Here is a 19,761-nt window from a genome sequence, read left to right as displayed (position 1 = left end):
TGAGACAAAACATTTCAGAAATGTGTGTCTCTGGATCTAGTGCCTTAGGCCAGTTTGAAAAGAGGAAATAGACACTTGTAGAGGAGAGTGACTCACATAGAGGCCTCAAGCTTGGAGGATAGTGCTGTGTGTGTGTGTGTCTGTGGGTGTCTGTGTGGGTGTTTGTGTGTATTTCTTTCTTACCATATGTGACCCGATTCTGGAAACTAGGTGTATGTCGCAAGTCACGACTTCACAGGAGAGCCGTTTGAACGAAAAACATTTTTTTACATCAAAATGCATTTTTTGGGCAGAAATGCCTTCTCGAACATGTGAACTGTCATGTGCCTTAATAACAAACTTGTATGCCATCTGTAAATATGAATAAAATTGTTAAATTACGAGCCTTAAGCCACAGAAAATGTCAAGCAACACCTTCCCACTAGCCATGATTGACTGAGATAATGAGTGGGCTGGACATGCCGAGAGAGGAGTTCGGATTGGTCTGCCATATAGAAGGCTTCTGTCTATTTGAGCTCGTCAGTCTGTGTTGGTAATCCTGTCAAACGCAGCTTTAAAAATAAATAATGTATTGTGTAGTGGAGCTGCATAAGTGTTGCTCTCCACTTTCTGGAGGATCAAGTTTTGAAATCAGTGTAATTAGAGTATGATAGCTAAAGAGATGGAGGAAACACCTGTCTCCAGATTACATCTTCAAACTAAGGGCAACCGTGTATGGTCTTCCTGACAGGGAGACGCATCCATCATGCATGATGATGTATACAGGTAAGATAGTCTAGTGTTAGCTAGCTACATTTTCAGATATTACATGTTTCTAATTTTGACAAAAAGTGGTTTCAATTCAAGCTAAAGTGTACTGTTAGCTAGCTAGCTAATGTTAGCTGGCTGGCTCCCTAGCTGACGGTATTATTTGTTTTCCAGAGCCGTTTGATTTTCTAGTTAAAGCCTAATTTTAGCTAGCTAACATTGAACCTGGTTGGTTAGCTCCCAGCACTGTGGCACTGTGGCATAACGTTAGCTGGCTGGCTCGTTAGCTAACGTTACGTGACGTGTGTACAACACCCGTTGAATATGGCTGGTGTCAGTATATGTCTTCAAAAAAGCATAATGAAATTGTTGCCAGCAGAGCTGGTTAGGCTGTTTTCATGTTATCCAGGTTTAAACAAATCATCGGCCAGAGCGTCAAGTGTGCGCTCCGAGAGCGAAACGCGATGGGTGGGGCTAAAGCTTAAGAGGGTGTGAACGATGCTGAATGGGTGTAGACAAAGAAGAGCTCTTCACTAGATACCAAAACATTCAAAGGCCATTTTGTCAAAAGTGAGTTCACGATTTGATCAACTTTCAAAGCAGAATTACTTTCCCATTGTTCCTCAAATGCAGTGTATGATATACCATTTTGTAGCTCTGAGTCTCTACTTTTATCCAATGTAAAAAACACAATTTCAAATTTTGCTACATAAGACCGAATCCAGGTGGTGAGTCATGTATGTGTAGCATGTGTTAGAGGTACTGTGTGGCATAATCCCTCTACTCACCTGCCTACAGCACATATTCCAGCACCTGGTACATTCTCTCTCTCTAAAGCATCTTTGATCTATTAGTCTGGTTTGTCTGACACATCAGCATTCCTCTTCCTGGAGGAAGAAGCCTAGATTCAATTTTATTTTGCTTTTGGCAAATACGTTTTTTTTTTGTATCAGAATTGTACAGTACTCCTACCAAAAAAAATAACATTTGCATTTTAATTGTGTCTATGCTTATTCATACTTCTCTTCCATTATACTCTGCTCTCCTCAGAACTATGCTCTGCTATCCCCAGCTTTGAGCCTCTGCGTTCAGCTGGGCTTTTTGGAGAATCACCACCTCCATTCAGTTGATACAATGGGCCTGATTGCAGCTGCAGCCGCAGCCGGGTCCACTGGGCTGATGGAGAACCGGTCCTGACCGGAGAGAAAGAGAGAGAGGGAGAAAGGGGGAGAGATAGTTCGCCCCTACAGTATTCAACTTCACTGTGCTTTTTGGCTGATTGTCAAGATAATGTGCCTATACTGTATTTTTCTCTTTGTCGCTTTAGTAACCCTCTCTCTCTCTCTTTCTCTCTCTCGATGGTGCTCTCTATTACTGACACACCCAAGCGCACTCACACACAGTTGTTGCCCAGAACTATAGAACTATCTTTCACATTGTCTACAGTTGAATTACTGAAAAATGTATAGTCGAGATCACATTGATTCCTGGTGCCTTGCAGATTTCACCAGCATATCACAGCAGATGTTCTTTTTAATGCACTGTGCAAGGACATCAGTGCCACCAACCAAGAGCCCTCGTTCTCAGTGGACTAATCTCGGTTAACTCAGAACTAAAGTCTTGCGTAATTGGTCAGCTGCTCGATTATGTTCTGGGTCCATACGTGTTATGAGAAGGGATCAAGAGATGCTAGAACAAAGAGTGAAACCGGAACGAGGAGCTCTACCCTCTGTCTTTGCTGACCGAATTTCCCCTCCCCTTCAGAAATTCGAAAGATGCTAACACCTGCGAAATCGTAGTTTGTCCAAATAACCAGTGACGAAAAAACCTAAACACCGGAACTACTGTTGCTCGTTATCCCACATATCCCATTCCTTCCTGACAGATTTTACGGTACCAGTTATGTTTTCAAAGATCTGTTCACGAGAGCTTATCACTCTTCAGTCCATACCCCCATTGATTGAGCATTGAGGAGCTTTTAGTGCTTTCCAGTTTATTTACTACCCATAACATATTCATGCACTATACATAAAGTGTACAGTATATCAGTTGAATATGTGATGTCTCACACTTGTCCTCTCCCTTTAAACATTATTCCAGTCACCTTCCTCTCATTGAAATTCAGATCACAGTTTGGAGCTCTTGTGTTTTGTGTATTTTCTTCCCTGAAGACATCTTCAGGGAAATGTGCACTATTTATCATTGCTGATGAGTTTGTGAGTTTGCAAGAGCACGCTGCTATGTGTGCAGAAATTCTGCAGTTGCACATACACAGACTCTATCTATCCAAATGCCTCAGTTATCATCAATGAAAGCACACACACACACATACGTTCCATCACTCTTTAGCGATAAGTTAACTGCAGAAACGTAAGGCTTTACAGGTAGGACTCCTTTCTCATACAACATATACTATACACACAGTACAACAATAGCATCTTACCGGGATAGTTTAGCGAAATGATGTATTTGGATATTTGTTTCCTTACCTTGAAATCTTTCTATGGACAGGGAGAAACTACAATTTTAAACTTTGGTTTAGATAAACTGGCCACTAAATAAATCATATGGATATATCTAATGTCGGGGAACTATCCCTTTACGCTTTGGTGTGTCAGTTGTAATTGAAATTCGGCAGTCCTACTTTAACAGTATCCAGGTTATGGTTGGATGGCTGTTTTCAGGGCAGTACTGTATCAGAAGTGGGTCTAATTGAAGAGGGCTTTGGGCAGTAATATATGTGCAGCTTGTTTAATATCATTTAGTGGTACCAGAACAAAGTGAGAACCCAGGTGTTTAGAATAAGGAATTCAACTGTAACAGGGATAAGCATTTTCATATACAGTATGTGTGCGCGTGTATACGTTCGTGCTTGTTATAACATCTCTGCGTGCACATGTGTGACTCCTGCTGAGAGAGAGGAGGAGCTGGCCTTCTCCATCCATTCTTGGTCTCCTTATCACAGTGATAGGGCAGTGACTATCAAGGAGCACGATGGAAGTCAAACAGACTTTCAAATCGATTGTTTGTTACTTTCTGTTAATTAAAGCTGCACGCGCACATTTACGCACGCACACACACACACTTAGCTGACATACTACGATAGCTTTGGGCACAATCTCTAAACACACGCAGTCTAGCAACCCTCCCTCCCTGCACTGAGCACTCTGCCGCAGCTCTACAGTTAGGCCTAATGGACAGGAATTACCATACTGACAATATGTCTCATTCTTTTGTGGGTTAATGAAAAACACTAATGTAGGCCAGAACTCTGTCATTAAATAAGCAGAGACAGAGAGAAACTGCTATCATTAGCAGGAGTTTACACATGGAGCTCTGCTCTACCAGCCAGGGAAGGACACAGCACAGCAGGACAAATGGCTAGCTCATGTGTTCACTCTTTTCTCTCCTCTTCTTTTCTCTTCTCTTGTCATCTTATCTCCTCTCCTCTCCCTTTCCTCTCCTCTCCCTCTCCTAACTCTCATTAGGGTTCTATTCAGCCTCCTGCCATCAAAACCAATTACAGGAACAATGTGCCAGTACGTGTCCCATGAGCTTCTGCTTTCAGGTGTACCTGAGACTCCCAATCAGATTGTAGGAAGACCAGGAGTGTTTATTCCTGAGGAACAAGGGATGAGTGGAGCTGCTTAGAGGAGAGAGCAAGAGTAAATAGAGAGAAAGAGAGAGAGAGAAAGAGCGCAAGAGGGAGTAAATAGATATAGAGATAAAGAAAGCAAGAGAGAGGAGATGGAGTGGACCATCCTAATGCACAGATAATGAAATGATGGAGAGGGAGGGGTGTGAACAGAGGGACTCATAGAAAGAGTAATGACAGTGTGTTTGTCTGGATCCTTCATGAAATCTATCATGGTTCCCCAGAGACACTAACCTCTATTTAACCAGAAGAGCTAACAGGGAGGCCAGGGACCACTAACCTGTAATTAAAATAAGACAGATTGTGGGAGAGAACAAAGGAAGATGGAAGTAGTGCACTACTCAAACTGAGAACAGGGGTGACAACAAAGTGTTCTTTGTTTTGGGGTTCTGTGGATGTTGCATTGAAGCTCAGTACTGTTTGTCTGCTCATTAAAACTTTTTGGTCTTTTTTTCTCTTTCTTTGTGTTGTTGATTCCCCTGAGATTCCAGGTGATGAACACCATCTAACAATACAGTATGTTTCATTAGCATTGTCGGGAAGGGGTTGTACTCCACGCTCTTCTATCATTTCCGTCTGCCAACTTCTTGTGCTTCTTCGACTGATCGTTGTTCATCTTCCTTTTCAACGTATTGTCTTGCGTGGTTCCATAGATTCTCTTCCACCAGGTTCACTTTCCCATTCTCAGGTCCTAACCTTTTTATTTGTGTCCCTTTCTCCTCCCTCCCTCTCCCGCTCGTTCTCTCTCTCTCTTTCTTGCTCTCTCTGCACCCTCTCACTCTCTCTACCCCTCTCTCTCTCCATCTCTCCTTCCCTCTCTCCAGGCATGGCTGACAGAGATCCATGAGTATGCTCAGCAGGACGTGGTGCTAATGCTGCTGGGCAACAAGGTCAGCCCTCCCACTGGAAGTACAGATTTATGGATGGATAATCATTGCATTGCTATGAATTGAGAGAGAGAATGAAATAAAGAGGTAGATAGGGAAGGATGGATGGATGATGAGTGCATTACTATGAATTGAGAGAGAGAAAGAGGTAGATAGGTGTGGTGGCATTTTTCTGTATTACCAAATGAGGAGAGAGACAAACTTCACACACCAGTCAGAGTTATACTTAAACTACATCTTTAATGATAATTAAGCTTTGCAATAGCATTTGACTTTCAACAATTCACTATCTATAATGAACCATCGAGAGTGCCACCAGAAAAGTACAAAGATCTTTTATAGCCAAGATACACCCCTCTCAACTTACATGACGAACCACAGATCTTAGGAACAGTTCACAAAGGTTAAGATTTGTATGAAAGATATCTATAAAACATAGCAGACAGTTACTGCTGTGTCAACAGTTCTCATTGTAAAGACCAGTGTCTGGCCCCCTCCTACTCCAAACTGGAACCCGTCTCACCCTGGTACGGTATAGCATGAAAACATTACTTTTACTCCCTGGAATGCTCTTTAGGCTTTATTACCCAAAGACATCGTAAATCTCCTCTGTCAGTGCTATCTCATAGAGGCCCATCCTCAGTGGAACACACACACAATACTCTATTCTGTCGAATGTAACAACTATTATAATGTAATACAAGCATTATAACAATCTTACAAGCATTAAAACATAATCTTGCAATTTTCCAAAACATAGGGAAGGATGGATGGATGAATAGTGCATTACTATGAATTGAGAGAGGCAGAACGAAAGAAAGAGGCAGATATATTTGTGTCACTGCATGCAGAAACTAAAAGAGAGGACTGTGCTAGTGTAAGTAGATGATGAAAGAGAGAATAGATGAAAGAAGATTATGTTTTTCAGGAGCTTTTTGTGATCTCTTAAAGGCTGATGTGGCACACGAGAGAGTGGTGAAGAGAGAGGAGGGAGAGAAACTGGCCAAGGTGAGCTGTTATTTAACAAATAAATTCACAAACTCAAAATCACACACACAGTATTGACCCTTTCGATGTCCAGGTTTCCATCTATTTTAGTCCGCACAGACACATGAATCCCCACTAAAACAGGCCGGGTGTGTCTTGATCTCTCTCATTAGGTATTCATAGGAGCACCTTCTGCTATTATTGCTTGGAGTCTCCGAAGTGAGTTCGCTAACTCAATTTTCAACATCAGTCCGCTCTGATGAGTTCCCAGGCTTGAAACAGTAAATGACTGTACATGGTTGTAAGGGAGATGGACGTACGATGCCCTTGTTATTGTCAGCCTGTGTAATAATAACGATATACAAAATTCCTGACAAAACTCCTATATTTCTCTCACACACACACACGCACACCAGGTACCTTGTACACTAAAACTTAGAGGACTCTCGCTTTACACTGTGCAGGTGTTTGGGGTGCCCTTCATGGAGACCAGTGCTAAGTCTGGCCTGAATGTGGAGCTGGCATTCACTGCTGTGGCCAAGTGAGTAGGATGTTTACCAGTGCTGCGTTCCTTAGAGATGACATGTCAATCATTGCCTTTTTGTTTTGTCATGCATGCGATTATGAAGTAGAAACACAGAATCAAGATAGCCTATGCAGTAAATATGCTATGTGAGATTTAATCTTTCAATGTCTCCGGCCTCTGTCTTTCTCTCAGAGAGCTGAAGCACAGGTCGATGAAGGAGCCTGACGATCCAAAGTTTCAGCTTCAGGATTATGTCAACAAGGAGATGAAAAGTGCTGGCTGCTGCCACTCATAAACCTGTCTTCTGTGTGTGTGTGTGTGTGGGGGCGGGGGTATCTGGTGTGTGTTTGTGTGTGTGTGGGGGCGGGGGTATCTGGTGTGTGTGTGTGTGTGTGGGGGCGGGGGTATCTGGTGTGTGTGTGTGTGTGTGTGTGTGTGTATGTCTACCAGTATGTCTTCTGACTTGTGTTTCTGTGTCATTTTCCTCATGCATGTTGATGCAAGTGCACTGTATTTATGAATATGTGTGATACATTTAAGTTTTAACAGTGGTGGGCGTGTATGTATGTTGTATGAGTGGATTCATTTTTGCATGGTCTTCTGCCCCCTACTGTATGATAAAAGGGTGACGCAAGTTCAGTGCATAGATACAGTAAGAATCACAGTCTGTCTGTCAGTCAATCCTTTTTGTGAAACTCATTCAGTAAAGAGCACTAAGCAAAGTAGACATCAAACATCAACTTATCAAAGTACACCCACTATATTAAGGTTACCGGTCGAGTATTTCAAGTTAGAGTACCTTTGCATCATCTTCCACCTTCTCAGATTATTTCTCTTCCTGGTGATATTTTGTGTTCTCATCAGGGCCGAGGACACAATGTCGCTTATGCCTGGAGCCGGCCCTGGTCTTCATCCAAGTCATCCCCCACCCAACTGCAGCTCCCTCCTCACCCACCTCTTCTTGCACCTGTGAATGTATCCAAAATCCATTTGTAGCCTTCACTCTCTCCTCGTTTGGGATTCATCATTCAACATCCACTTGAGTCATTTTGTGCAATATTACTAAGAATGTATGTGGTGTATGTATATATTTTAAATGACATGTATAATCTGCAGCTTTATAGTTTGCATTACTTGTAAATGGTTGTCTTGTTGATGCCGAATTGAAAATGGAGTCAAGTGATGTAGAAAATCTAGAGATAGTAAAGTAGCAGAAATAGAAACCGTGGGCTGCTTATACAATTGAAATGTGCATTGAAGCACTATAATATCAACATGGACTTCCGTAACACTTAATGAAAGGGTTTGTTCAAATGTTTGAATGCTGTTGTATGTGTTTCTGTTGTACAGGTTGTCTAACATCGTGTGATATTGATATTCTCGAGGCAAAACCTCTGTCCTGTATTTTAATACAGTATTGTTCAGTATACCGACTTTATTTCAGAAATGCCATGATTTATCAATGTCTTTCTCGTCAGGACCGTTGTATTTTGAGAAGTTGCACTCTGCAAATCTGACCTTTGTATCAATTTACAGCACTTTTGAGTTCACTAGATTCATAATTCTGGGTGTATAAATAGAAATGTATGTAATTGCCTAACGTAAATGATATCGAGTTTCATACTGGTTTTTGTTCATATTTAACTGAAATACTATAATGCTTGACGAAAGAATATTGATGCAATATTGAATTAGGACGTACGGATTTGACAGCAAATCATGAAATGTTTTGACTATAGATAAGAGTGTAAACCTACTGTACTTCTGTAGTCCACTCAGATACAGTAAGTCATATTTTTTATGTAACTTCAATATTCACAATAAAGTTTAAGATGCACAGTAGTGAATGATACATTCTTGATTTCCTCAGACTCTAGATTCGAGTCCAATGGAAGCATGACTCCACAGTCTCACCATATGGTCATGTCAGGTCACTGCAAGTCAGTGTATGGCAGTTCTGCCCTTATCAAGCAAGAGTTAAAGATGCACACCAAAATGATTGACAAGGGGTATACTATATGGTACCGAGTCAATTTGTGGGGGTACAGGTTAGTTGAGGTAATTTAGGTCATATGTGAAGTGACTATGCATAGATAATGGATGATAAACAGCGAGTAGCAGCAGTGTAAAACAAGGGAGGTGGGGGGGGGTCAATGCAAATATTCCGGTTAGCCATTTGATTAGTTGTTCAGTATTCTTATGGCTTGGGGGTAGAAGCTGTTAAGAAGCCTTTTGGACCTAGACTTGGCGCTCCAGTACCGCTTGCTGTGCGGTAGCAGAGACAACAGTCTATGACTAGTGGCTGGAGTCTTTCGCAATTTTTAGGGCCTTCCTCTGACACCGCCTGGTATAGAGGTCCTGGATGGCAGGAAGCTTGGCCCCAGTGATGTACTGGGCTGTACGCACTACCCTCTGTAGCAGTTGAAATACCAGGTGGTGATGCAACCAGTCAGGATGCTCTCAATGGTGCAGATGTAGCACTTTTTGAGGATCTGAGGACCCATGCCAAATCTTTTCAGTCTCCCGAGGGGGCATAGGCATTGTCGTGCCCTCTTCACGACTGTCTTGGTCTGTTTGGACCATGATAGTTTGTTGGTGATGTGGACACCAATGAACTTGAAGCTCTCAACCTGCTGCACTACATCCCCGTCGATGAGAATGGGGGCGTGCTCAGCCCTCTTTTTCCTGTAGTCCATGATCATCTCCTTTGTCTTGATCATGTTGAGGTAGAGGTTGTTATCCTGCCATACTGAAATTATTAACAAGGGGCATACCATAAACTTGGAAAATGAATAGTGAAAGTTGTATACTATATATTACTCACAGAGTAATAGGGTGTGCAACTTTCATCAGACTTTCTTTTCACTACAAAACATCGCAACACGCCTCCTGTGGCGGTGGAATCCTTATGGAGTTGGATTATTGGGATACCTGGCTTATGACCCAATATAGCAGTGTTGTCCATATGGGATGTAACTACTGGTACTGTAAGGCAAAGTGTTACCCAACTATATATTTTGTTCTATGTATTTCTGTCAAAAAACAAACAACTGATTCACTGGAAAAACATAACCTCTGTTCATACCTCTTTCTTTGTTATCTATCAGCAGACATATTTTCAGTCAGCAAAGATAAGATTTAGAAGAAGTGAGAGTTGAGATGAACCTGAAATAAAACTTACTGTTGCATCCTTTTGTGTTGGGACAGTCAACGTCTAACCAGTTCTCCTTTGTGTGTGTGTGTGTGTGTGTGTGTTTGTGAGTGTTTGTGAGTGTGTGATCAACTCTGTTATCATTGGGTCTTTTGTATTTCCCCCAAAATGACCAACCTAACTGTATACATCAGATATTTGTAGTCCTCTGGAAGGATGAGCTCATCAGCGTCACTCAGTTTGGAATTTTGGCTTTTCGGATCATCTGGGTTTCTGGTTGGACGAGTGAGAAATGCGCGATGACTTACAGAGGAAGGTTGCCTCTATTTTTTACCAGATATTGTTATGGTGGTGACGTTACAGTAAGCAGCTTGGATGTCGACAATATGACACTTCACCTACGAGAGAAGACATGGTTCTGCGTCACAATGATTTCTCCAAATTCCACAAACTGGTTGAGTGCAGCATCTCAGCTCAACCGGCAAGAGATTCTTCCAGGTGCTTTCAGAGAGCTTTTAGAACTTCAGAAGTTGTACCTTTTTGCTCAAACGATTTTTACAATGTATCCATTCACTCCAATACATTCAATGATTTACATCATCTTAAACCGTAAAACACATTTTCCTGTTGGTTCTCTACAGTATCTCTAGATGTCGTTGATGGGATGAAACAACTGACCACTCTGATGATGCAGGGACAAAATTACTTGTCAGACATGACGAGCTTGTCGGAGGTTGTATGTAGAGTAATAAATCACACATCTTCACTGACATCATGAATTGATGTGATGTATTTTGGTGAGCGGACACCTGGGGTGATTGATTTGTGAGTTGCCCGGGTCCCTGATTGACCGATGAGTGGCAACCCTGATTAGAAGCACCCGCTGCTCATTTGTTGTTCTTTACAAATGCTGCTTTGAATTAAAGTAAATTGTACCTACCCACTGAAGAAGGCTGTAAAGCCGAAAAGTGTATGTACGCTATCCCTAATGCAGTAAAAAGGAAAATCAACATTGAATAATGGGGTAAGCATTATGCGGCATACATTACCAGTCAAAAGTTTGGACACACCTACTCATTCAAGGGTTTTTCTTTATTTTTACTATTTTCTACATTGTAGAATAACAGTGAAGACGTCAAAACTATGAAAAAACACATATGGAATCATGAAGTAACAAAAAAGTGTTAAACAAATCAAAATATATTTTAGATTTTTCGAAGTGGCCACCCTTTGCCTTGATGACAGCTTTGCACACTCTTGGCATTCTCTCAACCAGCTTCATGAGTTAGTCACCTGGAATACATTTCAATTAACAGGTGTGCCTTATTAAAAGTACATTTGTGGATTTTTTTTCCTTATTAATGCATTTGAGCCAATCATTTGTGTTGTGACAAGGTAGGGGTGGTATACAGAAGATACCCCTATTTGGTCGAATACCAAGTCCATATTATGGCAAGAACATCTCAAATAATCAAAGAGAAATGACAGTCCATCAAGCGCTATGATGACACTGGCTCTCATGAGGACCGCCACAGGAAAGGATGACCCAGAGTTACCTCTGCTGCAGACGATAAGATCATTAGAGTTACCAGCCTCAGAAATTGCAACCCAAATAAACAGATATCTCAACATCAACTGTTCAGAGGAGACTGCGTGAATCAGGCCTTCATGGTCAAATTGCTGCAAAGAAAGCACCACTAAAGGACACCAATAATAAGAAGAGACTTGCTTCTGACTAAAATCTTTAATGAGTCCGACGCAAAGGATATTCTGCTTTGTCAAGACAAGGCCCAAATCCCTGTCATCAGCGTGAAGAAAAGATGGAGGAAAAGTGGAAGGAGGGTGGGGTGCCTTGTAAGAATTCGCCAATTAGTAGGTAAACCACCCCTACCCTCCGTATTATTGGCCAACGTGCAATCAGTGGAAAACAAACTGGACGATCTACGGTTAAGACTATCCTACAAACTAGACATTAAAAACTGTAATATCTTATGTTTCACAGAGACGTGGCTGAACGACGACACTGATAATATAGAGCTGGCTGGCTTCTCCATGCATCGGCAGGACAGAGCAGCTACGTCTGGTAAGACGGGGGGGGGGTCTATTTGTCTCTAACTGCTGGTGTGCGATGTCCAATATTAAAGAAGTCTCGTGGTGTTAATCGCCTGAGGTAGAATACCTCATGATAAGCTGTAGACCACACATTCTACCAAGAGAGTTCTTGTCTATATTATTCGTAGCTGTCTATTTACCACCACAAACCGATGCTGGCACTAAGACTGCACTCAATGAGCATTATGAGGCCATGAGCAAACAAGAAAATGCTCATCCAGAAGGGGCATTGAGGAGTATACCACCTCAGTTACCATCTTCATCAATAAGTGCATCGACGACGTCGTCCCCACATTGCCAAGTGGAGTGGTTTCAAGTTACTTGTTCTCCACATCACCAGCAAACTATCATGGTCCAAACACACCAAGACAGTTGTGAAGAGGGCACGACAACACCTTTTCCCCCTCTGGAGACTGAAAAGATTTGGCATGTGTCCCCAGATCCTCAAAATGTTCTATAGCTGCACCATCGGGAACATCCTGACTGGTTGCATCACCACCTGGTATGGAAACTGCTCGCCATCTGACCGTAAGGCGCTACAGAGGGTAGTGCGTACGGCCCAGGACATCACTGGGGCTAAGCTTTCTGACATCCAGGACCTATATACTAGGCGATGTCAGAGGAAGGCCCACAAATTTCTCAAAGATTCCAGTCACCCAAGTCATAGACTGTTCTCTCTGTACCAAGTCTAGGACCAAAATGCTCATTTAACAGCTTCATCCAGTTTATTCTCCAATGATTGCACTTTGGCCAATAGGACGGATGGCATAGGCGAGTTACCCACTCGTTAACAAATTCTCACAAGGCACCTGGACCTGCGTCCCCTATATCGGCCTCTTCTCTTAATGAGAATGACGGGGTATGAGCCTGGTCAGGTATTTGGAGTAAATCCTTCGCGTTCGACTCGTTAAAGATAAAAAAAATCTTCATCCAGTTTGAGGTAAGTCATCGCTGTTGTGATATCCTAAATTCTTTTTCAGTCATAAGAGATGGTGGCAGAAACATTATGTACAAAATAAGTTACAAACAATGCGAAAAAACACATAAAATAGCACACTTGGTTAGGAGCCCGTAAAACGGCAGCCATCTCCTCCGGCGCCATTCGTAATGAATAGAGAAAGACCTGTCCTCTTTATATCTCGCAGTGATTTCTAAAAACATTGGTTCCGCAATAAATCACTGGGAGTAATATTTAAGGTGCAACTTTCTTTAGACTTTTTCTTATTAATACAAATCATCGCAATGCGTCTCCTGTGGCTGTTTGCTATACTGTGAAAGAAAACTGGGTGGAATTCTTGTGGAGGCTACCTGCCTTGTGACCCAATTTAGTCCTGTTGTAGGTACGGGATGCAACTATTGGTATTCTAAGGTAAAGTGTTACCCAACTATTTGTGTGGTGGCCTAGGGAAACCCTTCACATCGCCAAATTTCGACTTTTGAATAGTTATGTAAACTACAAACTGTCCCAAATACAGATATTTTTTTAATAGCTGAGATATCTTTATCAGAACCCAAGTTCTGAGCTATTAAAGTCGACTTCTGATGAAAAGTTAAAACTGAAAAAACGGATTTCAAAGATTCCATTACGTTTTTGAGAGAACAATACCAACAGTCAGTTTGATTATTTCAAAAGAGATTGTCACTATATATATATTTTTAAACGGCAACTGCCGGTATTGTTTGTGTTAAATATGACTCACCACCTGGATTCGGTCTTATGTAGCAAAACATGAAATGTTTTTTTTTATTGTTTTTTTTACATTGGATAAAAGTAGAGACTCAGAGCTATAAAATTATATATAATACACTGCATTTGAGGAACAATGGAAAAGTAATTCTGCTTTGAAAGTTGATCAACTTGTAAACTCACTTTTGAGAAATTCACCTTGTAATGTTTTGGTATCTAGTGCAAAGCTCTTCTTTGTCTATACCCATTCAGCATCGTTCACACCCTTTTAAGCTTTAGTCCCACCCATTTGATTTCGCTCTCGAAGCACACTTTGATTTGTTTACCTCTGGATAACATGAAAACAGCCTAACCATCTCTGCTGGCAACAATTTCATTATTCCTTACGTTTACTGACACCGGCCATATTCAACAGGTGTTGTACACACGTCACGTATCATTAGCTAACGAGCCAGCCAGCTAACATTAGCTAGTTAAACAACAATGAACAAAGTGCCAACAATGAACAAAGTGCCAACAATGTCTAACATTAGGCTCTAACTAGAAAAGCAAACAGCTCTGGGAAACGAATAATAACGTCCGCTAGGGAGCCAGCCATCTAATGTTAGCTAGTTAGCTAACAGTACACTTTAGCTTAAGACATATAGCTAGCTAGCTAGGTAAACAATGAACCTAGCTAGGTAAACAATGTTTAAGATCACACACGTCACGTAACGTTAGCTAACGAGCCAGCCAGCTAACGTTAGCTAGTTAAACAACAATGAACAAAGTGCCAACAATTCCACAGTGCGGGGAGCTAACCAACCAGGTCCAATGTTAGCTAGCTAATATCATTTCATGAACTTTCATGTGCTCATAATTTAACAATTTTATTCGTATTTACAGATGGCATACAAGTTTCTTATTAAAACCTCTTAAGGACAGGGGGTGCTGTTTTCACTTTTGGGGAAAATCGTATCCAATTTAAACGGCCTCGTACTCAATTCTTGCTCGTACAATATGCATATTATTATTAATATTGGATAGAAAACACTCTCTAGTTTCTAAAACCGTTCTAATTATTTCTCTAAGTGAAACAGAACTCTTTTTACAGCCCATTTCCTATCCGGAAGTGAGATTTCCAAAAGCGAGGTCTCTCTTCAAGAGCTTGTCTATAAAAGGGCATGTCACTTATGACTGTAGAAACACGTCATACACCTTCCCCTGGGTGTCATGCGGAAGTGAGAGCAGAAATGACTTGATTATCTCGTTCTGGGATTGAATACAACCTCTTGGAGTGAGAGGTCCGCCATTATTTTTTTTTGGAAGGCGCGAAGTTGGACCTGGAATCGCCTCCTGGAAAACCGTCGTTATAGGTGAATATGATCTCCGGCTTCGATTTTATTTGATACATGTCACAATATCATCCTAAAGTATGTTTTTTCAATATAGTTTAATTATATTATTGAAATTTATTCGGGACTTTAGACGTGATGCGTTGGAGGAATTTGTTCAAGAAGGAGAGGTTAGCGCCGCACGGCCAGTGTGCTTGCTAATTCAAGAGGGAAATAGTTCGTTCTGGATCCAAACAAAGACGGTTCTGAACAAAGGACCCCTTGTACAACATTCTGATGGAAGATCAACAAAGATAAGGACCCAATTTGGGATGCTATTTCATATATCTGTCGAACTGTGCTATCGCTACCGTTTGCCTTGAATCAATGCTGTTGTGTGATAGCTATTGTAGTAAGCTAATATAACGATATTGTGTTTTCGCTGTAAAACACTTCAAAAATCGGAAATATTGGCTGTATTCACAAGATCTTTGTCTTTCATTTGCTATCCACCATATATTTCTCTGAAATGTTTTATGATGAGTAATTAGGTAGTTGACGTTGGTGTCTGTATTTACTCTGGCTACTCCCGTGCTATTTCTGACTGTAGCTATGATGGTAGCAGTAATGTAAAACTGATTTATAGCTCAAATATGCACATTTTTTGAACAAAACATAGATTTATTGTGTAACATGTTATAGGACTGTCATCTGAGGGAGTTGTTTCTAGGTTAGTTAGGTTGGTTCTAGGTTAGTTAGGTTGGCTTTGTGCATGCTACCTGCATGCTACCGGTGCTGTGAAAAATGTCTGTCCTCTTTTGTATTTGGTGGTGAGCTAACATAAATATACGTGGTGTTTTTGCTGTAATACATTTAAAAAATCGGACATGTTGGCTGGATTCACAAGATGTTTATCTTTCAAATGCTGTATTGGACTTGTTAATGTGTGAAAGTTAAATATTTGCATTTTGATAAAAAATGTTTTTTACTTTCAAACGGCTCTCCTGTGAAGTCGTGACATGCGACATACGCCTAGTTTCCTGAATCAGGTCACAAATAATCATTACTATAAAATAATTGAGAAGTGGTGCGTGCATATGTATTCACCAGCTTTGCTATGAAGCCCCTAAATAAGATCTGGTGCAACCAATTACCTTCAGTAGTCACATAATTAGTTAGATTGCACACAGGTGGACTTTATTTAAGTGTCACATGATCTGTCACATGATCTCAGTATATATACACCTGTTCTGATAGGCCCCAGAGTATGCAACACCACTAAGCAAGGGGAATCACCAAGAAAGCGACACCATGAAGACCAAGGAGCTTTCCGGACCAGGCAAGGAGGGCATTAATCAGAAAGGCAACACAGAGACCAAAGATAAGCCTAAAGGAGCTGCAAAGCTCCTCAGTGGAGATTGGAGTATCTGTCCATAGGACCACTTTAGGCCGTACACTCCACAGAGCTGGGCTTACGGAAAAGTGGCCAGAAAAAAGCCATTGCTTAACTTCTCTGCGCTACGGATCCCTTTTACGGGATCACTTTCCTAAACAACCGCTAGAATTGCAGGGCGCCAAATGCAAAAATATTACAAAAAATATTTATAATCATGCAATCACAAGTGAAATATACCAAAACACAGCTTAGCTTGTTGTTAATCCACCTATCGTGTCAGATTTGGAAAATATATTTTACAGCCGAAAGAAATCCAAGCTTTTGTGAGTGTAGCTTTCAATGCTACAACAGCTAGCCCCAAATTACGAAATATTATCGATTATGTTTGTTAAAAACAACCTGAGGATTGATTATAAAAAACATTTGACATGTTTCTACGAACATTACGGATACTTTTTGGAATTTTCGTCGAACGGAACGAGGCTTTGGTTTTCTGAACATAACCCAAATGGCGTTTTTTTGTTATGAAAGTAATATTTATCGAACAAAAATAACATTTATTGTGTAACTGGGAGTCTCGTGAGTGCAAACATCTGAAGATTATCAAAGGTAAGCGATTAATTGTATTGCTTTTCTGACCAAGCTAACCAAGCTAATATAAGGCTAACTGTTCTAGCATTGATTGATACACTCACAAAGGTTGGATTGCTTTCGCTGCAAAGCATATTTTCAAAATCTGACATGATAGGTGGATTAACAACAAGCTAAGCTGTGTTTTGGTATATTTCACTTGTGATTGCATGATTATAAATATTTTTTGTAATATTTTTGAATCTGATACGTTTGGGAATTTTCTTCTGCCTTTCAGGACCGGAAAGAGGCTGTCGTTTTCTGAACATAATGCGCAACCCAAATGGCGTTTTTTTGTTATAAAAGTAATATTTATCGAACAAAAATAACATTTATTGTGTAACTGGGAGTCTCGTGAGTGCAAACATCTGAAGATTATCAAAGGTAAGCGATTAATTTTATTGCTTTTCTGACTTTCGTGACCATGCTAATTTGGGGCTAACTGTACTAGCATTGAATGATACTCACAAAAGCTTGGATTTCTTTCGCTGTAAAGCATATTTTCCAAATCTGTCACGATAGGTGGATTAACAACAAGTTAAGCTGTGTTATATTTCACTTGTGATTGCATGATTATAAATATTTTTAGTAATATTTTGCGCCCTGGAATTCAGCGGTTGTTTAGGAAAATGATCCCGCTAAAGGGATCCGTAGCGCAGAGAAGTTAAAGAAAAAATAAGCAAACACATTTGGTGTTCGCCAAAAGGCATGTGGGAGACTCCCCAAACATATGGAAGAAGGTACTCTGGTCAGATGAGACTAAAATGTATATTTTTGGCCATCAAGTAAGCGCTATGTCTGGCGCAAACCCAAAACCTCTCATCACACTGAGAACACCAAATCCACAGTGAAGCATGGTGGTGGCAGCATAATTTATTGTTTTTATTTACTTTTTGCTCTTTTGCACACCAGTATTTCTACTTGCACATCATTCTCTGCACATCTATCGCTAAATTGTAATTACTTCGCTATGGCCCATTTATTGCCTTACCTCCTTACGCCATTTGCACACACTGTATATAGACTTTTACTATTGTGTTGACTGTACATTTGTTTATTCCATGTGTAACTCTGTGTTGTTGTTTGTGTCGCACTGCTTTGCTTTATCTTGGTCAGGTCGCAGTTGAGAACAAGTTCTCATTTACAACTGGCCTACCTGGTTAAATAAAGGTGAAATGAAAAATAAAAATGCTTTGGAGAGGTTTTTCCATCGGCAGGGACTGCGAAACTGGTCAGTTGAAGGAATGATGGATGGCACTAAATACAGGGAAATTCTTGAGGGAAAGTGAGTGAGCTCGCCAGGCTCCCCTGCCTCAGCCGGTTCATTGGGCTTTCATGCCTCTGCTGGATCGCCAGGCTCCCCTGCCTCAACCGACCAATCAAGTTCCCGCGCCCCAGCTTACTCGACAGTTTCCCGTGCCTCAGCTGGCGTGACAGGTTCTCGCGCATCAGCAGGGGTGACCAGTCCGCTCCTGATCCCCGGGTTCGTCCCCTTTGACGGCGTCCTGCAGCTGGAGCCGCGCGTCGGGGAGGGAGTACTGTCACATATACTCCCTCTCCGGCCTCGAGGTCATCAGGCTGCTGATTATCCCGCACACCTGTCACCATCGTCTCACACACCTTGTTTCTGTTTGCAAGCACGCACGCACACAGAAATCAGCACCATGAACAGCCACATCATATTTAGTTTACGTTGATTGGACTAAATTGTTTTGGGTATCTTTTAGTTGTCACTGTATTAGACTAAATATAGGTGATGAGATGATGAAGTTGAAATGATACTGGATTAGTGGAGGTAGCGTCTGTTTTCTTTGGTTCTAAACCAATGTTTTAGCAGTCCGAAAATGTCGGAACCTTTAATTGGTTTGACCGTGCTCTAGGTCATGTAACTGTTTGTTACATGCAATATGTTTTTGTGGACTTCACAGGAGAGATGATGCTCTCTGGTTTTGTGATGAAGGAAAGGTGTGATTGAATTTATTCTGCCACTGTCTTCTTATTGTCTCGGCCTTACATGCTGACCAGACCGGACACGTCGTGTGCGCGAGCGTCGCAAAATAAATTTAGAAACCCATGTTATTCAATTATTGCACCCACACTGCTTGCGCGAGCCAACGAGCGTCTGCGACACCAAGGGCTAAAATAGATGTCGTTCCTATTTCTGACGCAGATCACGCTGCAAGTCCTGCCTCTCCCATCTCCTCATTGGTTATACCCACGTGGGTGATAGAAAGACGAAAACTGTTTTGCCGGTAATACATTGAAAGTTTAGATGCGATCACCATTTAATGTAAACGATGAAAAAGCCTGGAAGGAGGAGAGATGACTAGAAACGATTCGGTTGGCCGTTTTATATGTGAATTAATTGTCGGAGTAGAGATCCTTGTCCATTTCAGGTAAAATAACAACTCAATGTTTATATCCCAGGACAAATTAGCTAGCAACAGCAAGCTAGCTAAATAGGACAAATTAACATTAGCTAGCAAGTGCAAGTTAACTAGCTAAATTGCCATACATGTTTAATGCTTTTCGACCTGTCCCCAAATTAATGTCATTGGTTCAGAGTTTGTTTTGATATTTTAACCTGCGTGTCGTGATCGCGTTTGGTGTGGGGTGGCAAAATAAATGTATGCACGATAGCGCACGATGGCGCACTCACGCAGCCGGTTT

At 41.3% G+C, this 19,761-nt stretch overlaps 1 protein-coding gene across 1 annotated transcript in view; it reads left to right on the top strand.

The window, feature by feature from the left end:
• LOC120029304 (ras-related protein Rab-26-like) overlaps nt 1–7,097 on the top strand; it is an 80,336-nt gene extending 73,239 nt beyond the window's left edge. Inside the window, exons 6-9 of the mRNA XM_038974524.1 lie at nt 5,227–5,292; nt 6,241–6,297; nt 6,741–6,817; nt 6,995–7,097. Of these exons, the coding sequence (XP_038830452.1) occupies nt 5,227–5,292; nt 6,241–6,297; nt 6,741–6,817; nt 6,995–7,097 (303 nt within the window). The remainder of the gene's footprint in view (nt 1–5,226; nt 5,293–6,240; nt 6,298–6,740; nt 6,818–6,994) is intronic.
• The last annotated feature ends 12,664 nt before the right edge of the window (nt 7,098–19,761 follow it).

This window comes from Salvelinus namaycush, chromosome 35, assembly GCF_016432855.1.
Source record: "Salvelinus namaycush isolate Seneca chromosome 35, SaNama_1.0, whole genome shotgun sequence".
NCBI lineage: Eukaryota > Metazoa > Chordata > Actinopteri > Salmoniformes > Salmonidae > Salvelinus > Salvelinus namaycush.
The sequence above is the reverse complement of the archived record's forward strand: the minus strand, read 5'-3'. Positions and strand labels throughout refer to the sequence as shown.